We start from the raw sequence: 17,946 nt of genomic DNA on the forward strand, positions 1-17,946 counted from the left end.
TCCATAAGTCACCATGAATATTTATTCACCACTGATGAGTACCAGTGTGTCTGACAACACAGGATGTCAGGAGGATTTAGTATATGAGATATCATAATGTATTCCTGGACGATGTTGGTTAACTATTTATACTAGTGTGCTGTTAGTTCGACAACATCACTTGGCCTCAACCACTGTAATAAAGTTCTAACTAAACTCTGCAAAGTAGTTTTATTGCTATTGCAACATATTATTTTCTATGCTATCCTGTTAATCAAATTGCACTTGCGGTATTGGTCATTACTTTTAGATTTATGTAATGCTGTGGTTAAAATAAAAACTAAACCTAGTTTTGCAAGCCTTCCTTCTTAGTCACGGGATCAAGAGAAAACGTGAAACACCAGCATTATCTTTGACATGATAGGTTAACCAATTTATGGACAAGTTTCAGTGGATGTATGTCTCTCTTACGTAATCCATTGGATTCCATCCTTGACGACGTATTAACGGTGTCGCCAAACAGGCAGTATCGGGGCATCTTCAGGCCGACGACGCCTGCGACACAGGGCCCGGAATGGATTCCGATCCGGAGCTTAAGGACGTCATCAGGGCGATGACGGATCTTAAACTTTTTAATGGCCTCGAGTAAATGTAAGGACATGGAAGTTATCTCCCCTGCGTGCTTGATGCCGTTGGGTTTGGGTAGGCCGCTGACCACCATGTAGGCATCCCCGATTGTTTCCACTTTGTACACGTCATAGTTTTCAATGATGGAGTCGAACAAAGTGTAGAGGTCATTTAACAGGCTAACCACCTGTGGAGAAGAACGGATTTGTGTTACTCATCTGCTGACTGTTCTCTCCGTTGTGTGATTATATAGATCACGAAGCGAGAATAATCAAATTGGCTAACTTTATCTGCAGCTCAGGTACAACACAACTCTCTTCTGAAAGAAGTTGAAGTTTATTAACCACGAATACATGTAAACTTGGGCGTTTTAATCCGCCATACCCACCCCCAGCCCTCCTTGTCAGCACTGCTTAATACAGCATCGGGTTCCTACCTGCATGGGTGAACTCTCCGACGACATGGCTGTGAACCCACATATATCGCTAAAGTAGATCGTCACTGAGTCGAACGCTTCCGCCTCGACCTGTTTACCTCTTTTCAACTGCTCCGCCACAGATCTGAAACCGACATCAAAAAATTAGCATGAGCTGATGCACATCACTTTTTAAGTGTTTCATAATATTCCATTTGACTAATGGCAAAAATCCTACACAACGCAACTTACGTTACGTGAAATAGACGTTATCTGCAGGAGAAATCGGGATGGCGCTCATAGTCTTTGACAGTTATACCAGATATTGTCAGGAAGACGCTGATAACCTTTGACAGTCACATAGTCAGTCACTCGTGTGCAGGCAGTTGTGGCTTTAATGGGAAAATACCTTGTAGTGTACATCGTAAGATCGGTAACACGGCTGATTGTTACGCTTGTGGAAGTGTTTCAGTGAGAGTTTCCAGTCCACAAAGTATTTTTACCTAGGCAACATTTGATGTAGAAGGTCCTCGATTTTCCTTTTCTCCTCAATCAGCAGCTCTGTTCTCTCCTCCACGAGCTCTTCAAGGTTGCTCGCGTACTTCTCCATTATCGTCATCATGTTGTCAAAAATGTTTGGTTTCCTGAAAAACGACCAGGCCGTACTTAAACCATGCATAAAACTTACCGAAATTCCACCCGGAAAAGTACATCTATGTGTAAAATACAACAAAAGCCAGTTATAACTAATTGCAGAAAGAATTCTCTTACTTCATAACCTAATAGTTATTGCTTCTGTCTAGATAGGGCATCGAGAGCTCTTAGTCACATGATTAATCTCTATACAGCCGCTGTTGAGATGCAAATGAGCGCTTGTGACATGCTATAATCTCTTTACTATGATTGATGAAATGTGTAAGATTATCTGTACTGTGTCTAGATGAAATGTGTAAGATTATCTGTACTGTGTGTAGATGAAATGTGTAAGATTCTTTGTATTGTGACTGGATGAGGTGTGTAAGAATCTCTGTGCTGTGTCTGGATCAGCTGTGTAAGGTTATCTGTATTGTGTCTAGATGAAATGTGTAAGATTCTCTGTGGTGTGTCTAGATCAGCTGTGCAAGATTATCTGTACTGTGTCTAGATGAAATGTGTAAGATTCTTTGTATTGTGACTGGATGAGGTGTGTAACAATCTCTGTTTTGTGTCCGAATGAGATGTGTAAGGTTATCTGTACTGTGAGTGGATGAAATGTGTAAGATTCTTTGTGCTGTGTCTGGATCAGCTGTGTAAGATTATCTGTACTGTGTGTAGATGAAATGTGTAAGATTCTTTGTATTGTGACTGGATGAGGTGTGTAACAATCTCTGTGCTGTGTCTGGACCAGCTGTGTAAGATTATCTGTACTGTGTGTAGATGAAATGTGTAAGATTCTTTGTATTGTGACTGGATGAGGTGTGTAACAATCTCTGTTTGATGTCCGGATGAGATGTGTAAGGTTATCTGTACTGTGACTGGATGAAATGTGTAAGATTCTTTGTGCTGTGTCTGGATCAGCTGTGTAAGATTATCTGTACTGTGTGTAGATGAAATGTGTAAGATTCTTTGTATTGTGACTGGATGAGGTGTGTAAGAGTCTTTGTGCTGTGTCTGGATCAGCTGTGTAAGATTATCTGTACTGTGTCTAGATGAAATGTGTAAGATTCTCTGTGCTGTGTCTGGATGAGGTGTGTAAGAATCTCTGTGTTGTGTCTGGATCAGCTGTGTAAGATTATCTGTACTGTGTCTAGATGAAATGTGTAAGATTCTCTGTGCTGTGTCTGGATGAGATGTGTAAGAATCTCTGTGCTGTGTCTGGATCAGCTGTGTAAGATTATCTGTACTGTGTGTAGATGAACTGTGTAAGATTCTTTGTATTGTGACTGGATGAGGTGTGTAAGATTCTGTGTATTGTGACTGGATGAGGTGTGTAAGGTTATCTGTACTGTGACTGGATGAGATGTGTAAGATATGTACAGTCACGGGATTGGATGTGTTAGATTTTTTGTAGTTTGACTGGATATGATGTAACATTTCATGTCGTCTACAGGAGATTAGTCTAAGTAGGGGCCAAATGACGATCGCATGAAAGTTGAAAATGAGAGAGAGAGAGAGAGAGAGAGAGAGAGAGAGAGAGAGAGAGAGAGAGAGAGAGAGAGAGAGAGAGAGAGAACGAGCGACTTGTACCTGTTCACTTACATTCCTTTCTGCATGGGTTTCAGTTTGTTGCGAATGGTTTTGAAGTCTGGCCTACAGTCGGGGTTTTCCGCCCAACACTCCTTGATGCAGTCCGTGATGAACTTTGGGGTGGTGTCTAGGGCGGCAAGCCGGGGCCTGAACGGGCTATCGACGGGGTCCACGTTAACAACACGCTCTATGATCTCTGGCGGTCAAACATGACGTACATGTACATAAAAAGCTGTGTTAAAAATTAAAATCCATCTGCTTGTGATACATTTTATCCTTACAGCTTTACATCTGCATGTATAAATGATTTTTATAAAATTTAAATGATATTTAAATGATATAACAGATATTTATTGGTTGGTTGTTGTTTGGAGTATTGGCGTCTTCCAGTCCCTCGAGAAAACATTTATTTGACTTAGATTTGGTTGATAAACGGGTATATCTGTAAACCTATTTGACTCAGAATACTCTTGAGTACGGCGTAAAACACCAACCAAATAAATATTTGACAGATTTGGTTGCTAGACGGGTATATCCGTAGACCTTCTGTGTATTTCCCATTAAGGTTGCAGATATACTTGTCCAGCTGTTATAAAGCAAATTTTATGTGAGAATACCTTTAGGGGAGAGATCTAGATCTCCGTAGGGACCCCTTCGACCCTGAACTTCAAACATTATGATGGCAAAGGAGTAGACGTCCCCTTTCTGGGTACCATAAGGTAGAGGAGATGGGTCTCGCAGTAACTCAGGGGCTGTCCACAGTTTATCTGAAATCAGAACACACACGTGTATTCATGTTCTCATTTTTGCTCTGTTCTCCATTTCCGGCGGGTTGTAAATCATATTGGGACTTGGGGAGAACCTGTGAAAGGTCAAAATGTTTTCTTTGACAACAGACGACACGTTAATGACTTGCCATCGATCAGGCCCTTTCCGACAATCAAATATGGGTCTTATCTCCGACAAATTGGGGAATACCATGTTTTCAACTCACTTCTTTCCGTGGCATATTCTCCCTTGTCGTGGACGACTCCAGAGCAAAATTCGTGCAGACCAAAGTCTGTGATTTTCACCACCCAGCGACTGTCAACCACGCAGTTTGAGGACTTAAGATTTCCATGTGTCTTAATGATACTCTCATGGATATATATCATACCCTGTGAACATAATGAAGCAGAAGTAGGTACAATTTATATTACTGTGAAAACGGTGTTCGCCTGTAAGAATACATCTTAAGTGGGTGAAAACAAGGGAAATTATTATCTAATTGCAAAGCTTTATGTTCTTTCTATTTCTTTACAGCAGCCAGTCGACATTACACCCCTGACTTTCAACTGACGATGTTAACTTGGTAGCAATTCACATACCCTTAAAATGTCAAATACCAGAGAGGCGATGAACATCGAGTCCAGTTTAATCTCCTCGTTTTCTAGGACATCCTGTCAACAGTCAAGTGAAAAATATGGCAAAATGCCCAAAACTGCAGCTTCGTCGCTCTTGTTGATTAAGTAAAAACAATGCTCAAAAAGCGAAGAAAAATCGAACATTTTCAAATTCTTAACTACACATGCAACACGTACTTGCAAGCTACCCTTTGAGCAGTATTCAGTGACGATGAAGATGTTTGGAGACTCTATACACGCTCCAATGAAGGCGTTGACGTTATCATGACGTATATCGCGAATCTGCAAAGATGAAGACAAAGAAATCTGAGAGATGAGTTTACGTGACTAAAAATTACTTCAGTTGATGTGTAAAAGGTAATGAGGGAGACAAATGTAACTCTACGAGACTTGTAATCTGACACAGGACGACAAGTCATCTCTGTCCACAGAATCTCATTGGGCTTCAAAGCAGGATATTTTATGGTCCAAACAATACAAGTAGTCTTAGAATAAATCCAAGTGTCATAGTTACACTGCTTGGCTTCTCCTAAGTTCAAAGTTTCAACGTGCATTGCATAGGCATGCATGACGTTGTCTGTGGCTGTGCATTTCCATACGTGATTGTTTCTTCTCATTTGCGGTCACTTTTCCGTCTTTTGGTTAGTAATACCTTTGCAAAACGCATGGCTGCAGCCCCCCAACAACACATCGATTGAGTTCCTTGGCAAAAGCAAGTTAAACGCCTTAAAAACAGGGGTATTTTTACGGAATGTGAATATCATAGTGCACAGGATTGTACATGTTATCTTGATAGCTTACCCCAGATGGCGTCAAAGAACAGACATTAAGTGCCGACAATTCGTAAAACCATAACATACTTTTTACGGGATTTGTTTAATCGCAAAGCCATTGCAGGTGTGATATGAGGGGACAATCTTTAAGACACAGCAACTCACATATGTCAAATACCGGATTTGGAGGCAGGGAATAATTACATTTTTGAGTTCTTTCCTGACGTTTCTTGTGAGGTCGACGTGACGCTTGTTGATTTTCTTGATGGCTACAATGCTGCCCTTGTACGTCCCCACTTCAGTGAAGGTTTGCCTGAGATCTATATCCACCTGGGAACCCAGGGACATTTGGCTACCCCTCATAGTCACGCTCATCTGTGAACATAATAAAACGTACGTTAGGTTGTCAAAGAGAGGCTTCCGCACCCTGTCAGGTTATGAGACCCGGTTCTGCCAGCAGTGCCCAAGGGCTCAGTCTATCCGTCTAACTTTTCAAATTTGGATTACCACAGGAATAACAGCTGCGTACGATCACTCATGTCCTGGATAAGTATGTCCGATCAGGGGAGACGTAGCAGACTCAAACAGCCCATTGCGGGCTATAAGGATAAAGACGATATGATAATGACGCCAGTAATAGGTATGTGTCCTGCGGGCCGCGAACAGAGTCTGGAGGACAAATATTGTCAAGAGAAATCATATGATGATCCTACCCAATCCATTCTGCCAAAAGACGTCGTGAGTCCAGCCGTCGTCTGGCAACCATGTGAGTCTTGGAACACAATGTCCTTCACATCTATCTTCCACAACAGACTGGCTAGATCCTGCTCATACTTCCAGTTTCTGAAGCATAAAGGGTGTCATTTCGATGATTATTCATCTAGGTCTTACTGTCCTTCGTTAAAGTGCTATACTTTTATTACTTAATGTCATCAGTGCAATACCCAGCATTCAACAATTATCAGCCCGGTAAACAACTAATACAACACGTCACTGTCCAATTCGTCTAATTTTTGAAACATCTCCTATTTTTAGCCAATATACATTTAATTGCAACCGGAATATACAGTTTCATCTTTCGTACAGGGTTAGCCCATCCAATGAATAACACAAGCAAGTCGTTACTTTTTTGAGGAATGAGAGAGATATGTTTTTTTTGGTGCTTTCAGCACTTCTGATTTCTGTTCTAAGAATTAGAACAATTAGAAGAGATGACATAACGAAGGACCGCGATATGCCTGCATTAAGTATTGCCCAAGTCAGCCTAAATCATGATCATGTTTAGGTAATAATGAACATGCGGTATGATTTGCCTAATACAGTGCATCTCATAGCTCTTTATTAGTCGTAAGTTGTTTATATGTGTCGTTAAGTCATAGTATGGTACTAACCTGTAAGCTATTGTCATGACAATAATGATGATAACCAGGATGCTCCCGATACAACCTCCCACGATTTCACGGACATAGGCTGTAATGTAAACAAATCATGAGTAAATACATCCGATACAACCTCCCACGATTTCACGGACATAGGCTGTAATGTAAACACATCATGAGTAAATACATCCGATACAACCTCCCACGATTTCACGAACATAGGCTGTAATGTAAACATATCATGAGTAAATACATCCGAAACAACCACCCACGATTTCACGAACATAGGCTGTAATGTAAACACCATCATGAGTAGATTCCTCTGATACAACCACCCACGATTTCACGGACATAGGCTATAATGTAAACACATCATGAGTAAATACATCCGATACAACCTCCCACGATTTCACGGACATAGGCTGTAATGTAAACACATCATGAGTAAATACATCCGATACAACCTCCCACGATTTCACGAACATAGGCTGTAATGTAAACACCATCATGAGTAGATTCCTCTGATACAACCACCCACGATTTCACGGACATAGGCTATAATGTAAACACATCATGAGTAAATACATCCGATACAACCACCCACGATTTCACGGACATAGGCTGTAATGTAAACAAATCATGAGTAAATACATCCGATACAACCTCCCACGATTTCACGGACATAGGCTATAATGTAAACACATCATGAGTAAATACATCCGATACAACCTCCCACGATTTCACGGACATAGGCTGTAATGTAAACAAATCATGAGTAAATACATCCGATACAACCTCCCACGATTTCACGGACATAGGCTGTAATGTAAACACATCATGAGTAAATACATCCGATACAACCACCCACGATTTCACGGACATAGGCTGTAATGTAAACAAATCATGAGTAAATACATCCGATACAACCTCCCACGATTTCACGAACATAGGCTGTAATACATATCATAAGTAAATACATCCGATACAACCACCCACGATTTCACGGACATAGGCTGTAATGTAAACATATCATGAGTAAATACATCCGATACAACCACCCACGATTTCACGGACATAGGCTGTAATGTAAACAAATCATGAGTAAATACATCCGATACAACCTCCCACGATTTCACGAACATAGGCTGTAATGTAAACATATCATAAGTAAATACATCCGATATAACCACCCACGATTTCACGGACATAGGCTGTAATGTAAACGTATCATGAGTAAATACATCCGATACAACCACCCACGATTTCACGGACATAAGTTGTAATGTAAACAGCGCCATGTATAACAAGTCCCCGATACAACCTCGAATTCCCGGATATAGGCTGTAATGTAAACACTATCACAAGTAACAGATCCCCAATATAACCTCCCACGATTTCACGGACATAGGCTGTAATGTAAACACATCATGAGTAAATACATCCGATACAACCTCCCACGATTTCACGGACATAGGCTGTAATGTAAACACATCATGAGTAAATACATCCGATACAACCTCCCACGATTTCACGAACATAGGCTGTAATGTAAACACATCATGAGTAAATATATCCGATACAACCTCCCACGATTTCACGGACATAGGTTGTAATGTAAACATCATCACAAGTAACAATCCCCCCTATACATTCTCCCACTATTTCACGGACATAAGTTGTAATGTAAACAGCGCCATGTATAACAAGTCCCCGATACAACCTCGAATTCCCGGATATAGGCTGTAATGTAAACACTATCACAAGTAACAGATCCCCAATATAACCTCTCACGATTTCTCGGACATATGTCGTAATACGAACACCATCATGTGTAACAAATCTGCGATACAATCTCTCGTGATTTCACGGACATAAGCTGTAATGTAAACGCCATCACAAGTAACAAATTTCAACGATTTCACGGACCTGGAAGGAGGTTGTAATGTACAAAACACCACAGATATTTTTTTAAAAACTCCAAGAACCCCCCCCCCCCCCTCCCCCACGACTTCATGAAAAGAAGTTCTAATGAAGAAAATACCATGAGTAACATCTCAAAATTTTAGAAGAAAGACTCTATCAAAGAGACCAAATAACTTGTGTAATTTATAATCAAAGCGCAAACCTACAAGAAGAAACTTCCCAGAAACCAGTCCTGTTTATTAGATAATGTCTAACACCGTGATATCTTCACAAACATCTTCACAAACACTCACATCACCAGGATGTGTTCACAAACACTCACTACACTAAGATGTTTTCACAAGACCTCTTCCCAAAACCTCACCACACCGTGGTCTCTTCCCCAACCGTCATAACAACGTGATTTCTTCTTAAACACTCAGAGCACTGTGATTTCTTCATAAACACTCACAACACCGTGATTTCTCCCAAACACTCACAACACCGTGGTCTCTTCACAAACACTCACAACACCGTGGTCTCTTCCCAAACACTCACAACACCATGATGTCTTCACAAACACTCATAACACCGTGGTCTCCTTCCAAACACTCGCAACACCGCGGTCTCCTCCCACACACTCATAACACCATGATGTCTTCCCAAACACTCACAACGCCGTGGTCTCTTCCCAAACACTCACCACTCCGTGGTCTCTTCTCGAACACTCACAACACCGTGGTCTCTTCCCAAAACACTCACAACACCGTGGTCTCTTCCTAAACACTCACAATACCATGATGTCTTCCGAAGCGCTCATAACACCATGATGTCTTCACAAACCTCACCGTGATGTTTTCACAAATACTTGCAACACCGTGGTCTCTTCCCACACACTCATAACACCATGGTCTCATCCTAAACACTCACAATACCATGATGTCTTCCCAAACACTCACAACACCGTGGTCTCTTCTTAAACATTCACAATACCATGATGTCTTCCGAAGCGCTCATAACACCACGATGTCTTCACAAACACTCACAACACCGTGGTCTCTTCCCAAACACCCATAACATCGCGGTCTCTTCCCACACACTCATAACACCGTGATTTCTTCATAAACATTGACCATAATGCCTTAATGAACAGCGTACATCAAAGAAAACCATATATAATGTTTCAAAAAACTGACACAACCCATTTAGTTCATACTAAACAAGTTTAGCCACAATTTACAAAGAACTGAACTAGTATCGAGTGATTTGTCCACTGCACTCAAGTGGCAGAATGTTCAATATCAGAGCAGATCTAGGAGAATGATCAGTAATCAATACTGATAATACACTAGGTTTCCTGTGACGTAGGACGTAAACGGTTCTCACCGTAAGCTTTCTATTGTTCTCACACGTGATTAATTACTGTTGGTGACCAGCTAAAAGGCCGGATATCACAGAATCTTGTCTGCGAATATTGTTGACAGCCCATCCGTGATAAAAGCTTTATTATTAGATCTGTGGTCAATCAGCTGTGTAAATAGTGTCCAGTTGATTTGTAAACTGTACAAATTGCTCCATTGTGACAGTAGGACATTTATTACACCACCTGGTTCACGGAGAGGTGAAAACCTTAATGAAAACCATGTAAATTTGAACTCGGACAAATGACTGAGCTGTACCTCATATCATGATTAAGCGGTGATCAAATAAACTCAGATGGAAATTCGTCTAACCAATGGTTACATGTTTCTATATTGGTGGAGCATGTAGAATGGTAACTCACTTTTGATCTGTATGCATTTCTCTCCCAGGAATCCACACACGGGTTCATCCAGCGGTGGGGAACCGCCCACCCACGTGATTGGATATTTCAATGACAATTCCTACAAGACAAGAATAGTTTGCATGCTAAGAAATAGCTACACGGTGTATATATGTAAGCTATTAGGGCATTATGATCAACATATCATGCGATATCTGTCTGTGTTCTGTCTTATATCATGATCAGCACATCATGCGATATCTGTCTGTGTTCTGTCTTATATCAAGATCAGCATATCATGCGATATCTGTCTGTGTTCTGTCTTATATCAAGATCAGCATATCATGCGATATCTGTCTGTGTTCTGTCTTATATCAAGATCGGCACATCATGCGAGTTCTGTCCGCGTTTTGTGTTGTATCAAGATCGGAACATCATGTAATATCTGTCTGTGTTTTGTGTTGTATCAAAATCAACACATCATGCCACATCTGTCTGTGTTATGTTATATCATGATTAGCACATCATGTGATGTCTGTCTGTGTTCTGTCTTATATCATGATCAGCACATCAAGCGATATCTGTCTGTGTTCCGTATTATATTACAATCAATACACCATGCAAAGACACTCTTTGTGCTGTGTTATATCATGATTACACCAAGCCATGTCTTTCTCTGTGTTGTGTTATATCATGGTCACACCAAGAGATGTGTTGTGTTATGATTACACCAAGCGATGTCTGTCTCTCGGCTGTGTTATATCATGGTCACACCAAGCCATGTCTGTCTCTGTATTGTGTTATATCATGGTCACACCAAGCCATGTCTGTCTCTGGGCTGTGTTATATCATGGTCACATCAAGCGATGTCTGTCTCGGCGTTTTGTTATATCATGATCACACCAAGCGATGTCTGTCTCTGTGTTGTGTTATATCATGGTCACACCAAGCGATGTCTGTCTCTGTGTTGCGTCATGATCAGACCAAGCGATGTCCGTCTCTGGGCTGTGTTATATCATGGTCACACCAAGCCATGTCTGTCTCTGCGTTTTGTTACATCATGATCACACCGAGCGATGTCCGTCTCTGGGCTGTGTTATATCATGGTCACACCAAGCCATGTCTTTTTCTGTGTTGTGTTATATCATGGTCACACCAAGAGATGTGTTGTGTTATGATTAGACCAAGCGATGTCTGTCTCTGTATTGTGTTATATCATGGTCACACCAAGCCATGTCTGTCTCTGTATTGAGTTATATCATGGTCACACCAAGCCATGTCTGTCTCTGGGCTGTGTTAAATCATGGTCACATCAAGCGATGTCTGCCTCTGCGTTTTGTTATATCATGATCACACCAAGCGATGTCTGGCTCTGTGTTGTGGCTGTCTCTGTGTTATATCATGGTCACACCAAGCGATGTCTGTCTCTCGGCTGTGTTATATCATGATCACATCAAGCAATGTCTGTCTCTTCGTTTTGTTATATCGTGATCACACCAAGCGATGTCTGTCTCTGTGTCGTGTTATATCATTGTCACACCAAGCCATATCTGCCTCTGTGTTGTGTTATATCATGGTCACACCAAGCGATGTCCGTCTCTGGGCTGTGTTATATCATGGTCACACCAAGCGATGTCCGTCTCTGTGTTGAGTTATATCATGGTCACACCATGCGATGTCTGCCTCTGCGTTTTGTTATATCATGATCACACCAAGCGATGTCTGTCTCTGTGTTGTGGCTGTCTCTGTGTTATATCATGATCACATCAAGCCATGTCTGTCTCTGTGTTGTGTTATATTATGGTCCCACCAAGCGATTTCCGTCTCTGGGCTGTGTTATATCATGGTCACACCAAGCGATGTCTGTCTCTGTGTTGAGTTATATCATGGTCACGCCATGCGATGTCTGCCTCTGCGTTTTGTTATATCATGGTCACACCAAGCGATGTCTGTCTCTGTGTTGTGGCTGTCTCTGTGTTATATCATGGTCACACCAAGCGATGTCTGTCTCTCGGCTGTGTTACATCATGATCACATCAAGCAGTGTCTGTCCCTTCGTTTTGTTATATCGTGATCACACCAAGCGATGTCTGTCTCTGTGTTGTGTTATATCATGGTCACACCAAGCAGTGTCTGTCCGTTCGTTTTGTTATATCGTGATCTCACCAAGCGATGTCTGTCTCTGTGTTGTGTTATATCAATGTCACACCAAGCCACATCTGTCTCTGGGCTGTGTTATATCATGGTCACACCAAGCCATGTCTGTCTCTGTGTAGAGTTATATATGATAACACCAAGCGATGTCTGTCTCTGCATTTTGTTATATCATGATCACACCAATCGATGTCTGTCTCTGGGCTGTGTTAAATCATGGTCACATCAAGCGATGTCTGCCTCTGCGTTTTGTTATATCATGATCACACCAAGCGATGTCTGGCTCTGTGTTGTGGCTGTCTCTGTGTTATATCATGGTCACACCAAGCGATGTCTGTCTCTCGGCTGTGTTATATCATGATCACATCAGGCAATGTCTGTCTCTTCGTTTTGTTATATCGTGATCACACCAAGCGATGTCTGTCTCTGTGTCGTGTTATATCATTGTCACACCAAGCCATATCTGCCTCTGTGTTGTGTTATATCATGGTCACACCAAGCGATGTCCGTCTCTGGGCTGTGTTATATCATGGTCACACCAAGCCATGTCTGTGTCTGTGTAGAGTTATATATGATCACACCAAGCGATGTCTGTCTCTGCGTTTTGTTATATCATGATCACACCAATCGATGTCCGTCTCTGTGTTGAGTTATATCATGGTCACACCATGCGATGTCTGCCTCTGCGTTTTGTTATATCATGATCACACCAAGCGATGTCTGTCTCTGTGTTGTGGCTGTCTCTGTGTTATATCATGATCACATCAAGCCATGTCTGTCTCTGTGTTGTGTTATATTATGGTCACACCAAGCGATTTCCGTCTCTGGGCTGTGTTATATCATGGTCACACCAAGCGATGTCTGTCTCTGTGTTGAGTTATATCATGGTCACGCCATGCGATGTCTGCCTCTGCGTTTTGTTATATCATGGTCACACCAAGCGATGTCTGTCTCTGTGTTGTGGCTGTCTCTGTGTTATATCATGGTCACACCAAGCGATGTCTGTCTCTCGGCTGTGTTACATCATGATCACATCAAGCAGTGTCTGTCCCTTCGTTTTGTTATATCGTGATCACACCAAGCGATGTCTGTCTCTGTGTTGTGTTATATCATGGTCACACCAAGCAGTGTCTGTCCGTTCGTTTTGTTATATCGTGATCTCACCAAGCGATGTCTGTCTCTGTGTTGTGTTATATCATTGTCACACCAAGCCATATCTGTCTCTGGGCTGTGTTATATCATGGTCACACCAAGCCATGTCTGTCTCTGTGTAGAGTTATATATGATAACACCAAGCGATGTCTGTCTCTCTATTGTGTTATATCATGATCACACCAATCGATGTCCGTCTCTGGGCTGTGTTATATCATGGTCACACCAAGCGATGTCTGTCTCTGTGTTGAGTTATATCATGGTCACACCATGCGATGTCTGCCTCTGCGTTTTGTTATATCATGGTCACACCAAGCGATGTCTGTCTCTGTGTTGTGGCTGTCTCTGTGTTATATCATGATCACATCAAGCGATGTCTGTCTCTGTGTTGTGTTATATTATGGTCCCACCAAGCGATTTCCGTCTCTGGGCTGTGTTATATCATGGTCACACCAAGCGATGTCTGTCTCTGTGTTGTGTTATATCATGGTCATACCAAGCGGTGTCTGTCTCTGGGCTGTGCTATATCATGATCACACCATGCCATGTCTGTTTGTGCGCTGTGTTATATCATGATCACACCAAGCCATGCCTGTCTCTGTGCTGTGTTATATCATGATCACACCAAGCCATGTCCGTCTCTGGGCTGTGCTATATCATGATCACACCATGAGATGTCTGTTTGTGCGCTGTGTTATATCATGGTCACACCAAGCCATGTCCGTCTCTGTGCTGTGTTATATCATGATCACACCAAGCCATGTCCGTCTCTGGGCTGTGTTATATCATGATCACACCAAGCCATGTCCGTCTCTGGGCTGTGTTATTGTACGGCACACCCCAGTAACCAGAGCATGGGCGGTTCTACTGACTAATATTTATTCGTTTGATTGAAGACTTACGCAGAACTCAAGAATATTTCAGTGGAAAGCATTATGGTGGAAGGAAAACGGACAGAGCCCAGGGGAGGCTGGTGATTGCTAGCTGACCTTCCCACGTACAACTGGAGAGGAAGCCAGCATGGTCTGAACATAAACTCACAATGACCCCACTGGTGAGAAGCCCATGGGTCATTGTGCTACGCTAGTTCGCCATAAACCACTAAATCACGGAGGACCCCTCTAATGAAGCAAACTGTAGACCCCAATAATCAAGACACGAGTGGTCCTGATGGCCATTGTGAGATGACGCACCATTCCCCTGACCCAGGCTGCAGAAGCCAGTAATCAGGACACCAGTGGTCCCTGTGACCGTTCTGCGGTGACGTACGACACCAGCGAGACAGACGGCAGACCCCAGTAATCAAGGCACTAACAGTTCCAGACATGTTGTTTCTCCTTGAGGAGACTAAGACTATATGCGTTTGTATATCTTACCGGTAAATCCGACAAGTTGTGACTCAGTTGAAACACCCCGAGCGGCACCGGCGCTTTGGAGTACGAAGAGGAATTAAATTTTCTAATACCAATCAATGTGTAGTTTCCTTCCGCGTCGCCATTAGCGTTGATTCTGCTTGTGTAGCCAATGGCACCTGTAACACAGCTAATGGAATCAAATCTCCGTATCGAGATATTATAAAAAAAACCATTAGTTAATGAAAGACCAAAGTTCATCTGTTAGGAACATTAGTGATGAGTAGAGACAGGAATACAGCAATGTGCTGTACAAATCACGTATCATATCACAAAACTTTCCTTCTTTATTGGATTACGTGGCGGGGCAGCTAAACATTGGGTAGATTGCTTTTTTTTTAATTTCTTTATTTGCAGTTTATTTTGTGTCTTAGCGTGTATGAGCACTAAACAGCTTTTCGGCTTTCTTTTGGTGAGTAAACATGACTTTAAACTACAGTTTCCCTAAGGTTCAGCAAGTAAGGCGTTCTTAATAAACTCAAGAAAAAATTCCCAATTTCTGTTTTTGCATCCTGTATTTGTAATGTCAAAGGTGTTAGATGTCTTAATAGACAGTGCTAATCTGCCCCCATGAGCCTAGTGTGTTCGTTGATGACATCCCAAAATTGCCGATTACTGATAGAAAATATGCTCAATAGAGAGGAGCTGTTAAGTTATTTTTAAAAAAAAGTTATGTCTTTTTGGTGCATAACTTCTTTTTCAATAACAACCATATAATCTTCACGTTAGAGTTACACGGGGCGGTTCAGTAGAATGCCTTAAACTGGTTGCTTACTTTTGTAGGTTGCGCCTTGCAGTTTTGAGAAGATGGCTCTACCGTCTCTGACATCCACCCCTTCACGAATAAGCTCGTCTGCAGCACGCGCGTAAAGCCACACGGCGTCATAGAGATATGCAGCTTCAGGGAGAATCTACAACCAACAGGCAGGGGGTTGTGGTTATATGCGGCTTAATATTGTTTGTTTGTCTAATTATAACAGAATTATCTTTATGTCTCTACCAGAAGCAGGTATTGAATTATTTCTTCGTGATCTTGTGCAGATAATCCGGGGAAGGATTTGACTTCAGAGTATGCCCACTTAACCGCTTCCTGTAAACACGAAACTGACATTGCGTATTCATCATTTATAGGGATACATTGGGGGGCTTGATAGGGATTGACTGAGAAAACTAAGAGGGCTATAGAGTTCTGAAAATTTGGGTAGAAATTTTGGAGAGATGCTAACGATTTACAGCGCTACAGAAAAAGTATGGGATATTAAGTATGGCGGATTACGGAGAAACCTTAGAGAATTTATGAGCACTGTGAGTTCAGTGCCAGCTTCGGATATAGGGATAGTTCGAGATTCACCTGCCTCCACGGTCATGGCGATAAACTGTTGACACAAGTCCCAGAAACATTGGTACTGCCATTTAAATGGCATTCCCTTCAGTACTGTTAGTGTAATACCAAAATACATTGTTAAACAGTTGTCAGTCAAATCCGGGCGATGACTATGCCACTTAGCTGTGCCGAAATCGTACATACTATCGTGTTATATTCTCTCTACAGAACTACTTCAAATTCAAGCGATTTCCTTTTCAGTTCACACGGATAAACTGAATTATCGATTCATGATTTGATAATATCTAAACGAAGACAATAATTAAAATAATAGGCTATCTTCCCATTAGAATGTCATTTCAACAACTGTAGTGAAAGTGTCAGGTAACGCTTCGCAACATGGGTAGTTTGCGTCAGCTTCATGCCTGGGCGGTGTCTTACTATCTTAAGGCGCCCCATCTCGTTGGCAAAGTTGAATGGCGGAGCCTCGAGGTATTTGTTGACCGTTCTGGCGAACTCCGTGTACTCTTCCGGACAGGTTGTCGAGATCACACCGATGTAAGACAGAAATGCTTCCAGGGTCTCAGGTTTCGACGAGTCCACATTGATTCCTGGAGAAAAAGAGAGAAAACCTGATATGTCCAGTAATGCCAAGACAACATGGCCAGAGTGACAAACAGCATTAAGCCCGCTCACACTTCACATTTGTAAATAGTGCACACAAACATGCCGAGAAAGGCTGAAAATCGATGAGTGTCTTAGTTTTATACGACATTATCCCGAAAAAGTAATAATCGAGCCATTAGTTCGGATTTCCGTGGAATCAGAAATAATTATGCAGAATCGTGAAGTCTCTTACTTTTCTTTCCATAACGCTCAAATATGCTCTGCACTATATATCAAAATATCGTTTTGTCTCGAAAAGACTTCTCTTCTACAAAAGAGCCTTCGTCACAATCGGCAAATAGGTTATTTGGGTAAAATATACTATAAATGCCAGGTACATATTAATAAAACTGTTGTGATAAACCCTACGACTGGTCGCAAGATAAAATGTGAAATCACACAATGCTAATGGCATGTGAATGATATTACTACAGGAATATGTCAATTTGTTTATGGATTAGAAAGAGACGACCCACCTTCGATGTAAACGAGAGGGTCATGGACTTGGTAGATACCCTTATAAGCCGCCACCACGAAGTACTCGCCCGTTTGGAGAAGTTTCCTGTCATACAGGTGTGTCATCAGCCCAACCAAGTCGTCGTTATGACCCAGCATGACATAAACTGTGGAATGAATAGAAAGCATGAACTCAGGCTAAGAATGGATCACATGACATACCATCTTAGGTCTGTGAATCGCATGCACTAATAAAGCAAACACTGGTATGTGATGCATGGTTTCATTTTGTAAACTGAAAATGACAAAGGCCATG

The 17,946-nt window shown here is 41.9% G+C and overlaps 1 protein-coding gene across 1 annotated transcript in view; it reads right to left on the reverse strand.

Moving 5' to 3' along the window:
• LOC135461753 (guanylate cyclase 32E-like) overlaps window positions 1-17,946 on the reverse strand; it is a 28,957-nt gene that overhangs the window by 964 nt on the left and 10,047 nt on the right. The window contains exons 4-19 of the mRNA XM_064738975.1: window positions 17,651-17,797; window positions 16,950-17,119; window positions 15,960-16,095; window positions 15,149-15,303; window positions 10,488-10,587; window positions 6,815-6,893; window positions 6,159-6,266; window positions 5,628-5,793; window positions 4,828-4,932; window positions 4,615-4,686; window positions 4,242-4,404; window positions 3,865-4,014; window positions 3,260-3,443; window positions 1,525-1,665; window positions 1,043-1,166; window positions 451-793 (exon numbers count right to left, since the gene is read on the reverse strand). Coding sequence (XP_064595045.1) covers window positions 451-793; window positions 1,043-1,166; window positions 1,525-1,665; window positions 3,260-3,443; window positions 3,865-4,014; window positions 4,242-4,404; window positions 4,615-4,686; window positions 4,828-4,932; window positions 5,628-5,793; window positions 6,159-6,266; window positions 6,815-6,893; window positions 10,488-10,587; window positions 15,149-15,303; window positions 15,960-16,095; window positions 16,950-17,119; window positions 17,651-17,797 — 2,343 coding nt within the window. The remainder of the gene's footprint in view (window positions 1-450; window positions 794-1,042; window positions 1,167-1,524; window positions 1,666-3,259; window positions 3,444-3,864; window positions 4,015-4,241; window positions 4,405-4,614; window positions 4,687-4,827; window positions 4,933-5,627; window positions 5,794-6,158; window positions 6,267-6,814; window positions 6,894-10,487; window positions 10,588-15,148; window positions 15,304-15,959; window positions 16,096-16,949; window positions 17,120-17,650; window positions 17,798-17,946) is intronic.

Source organism: Liolophura sinensis, chromosome 1 (assembly GCF_032854445.1).
Source record: "Liolophura sinensis isolate JHLJ2023 chromosome 1, CUHK_Ljap_v2, whole genome shotgun sequence".
NCBI classification, from domain to species: domain Eukaryota; kingdom Metazoa; phylum Mollusca; class Polyplacophora; order Chitonida; family Chitonidae; genus Liolophura; species Liolophura sinensis.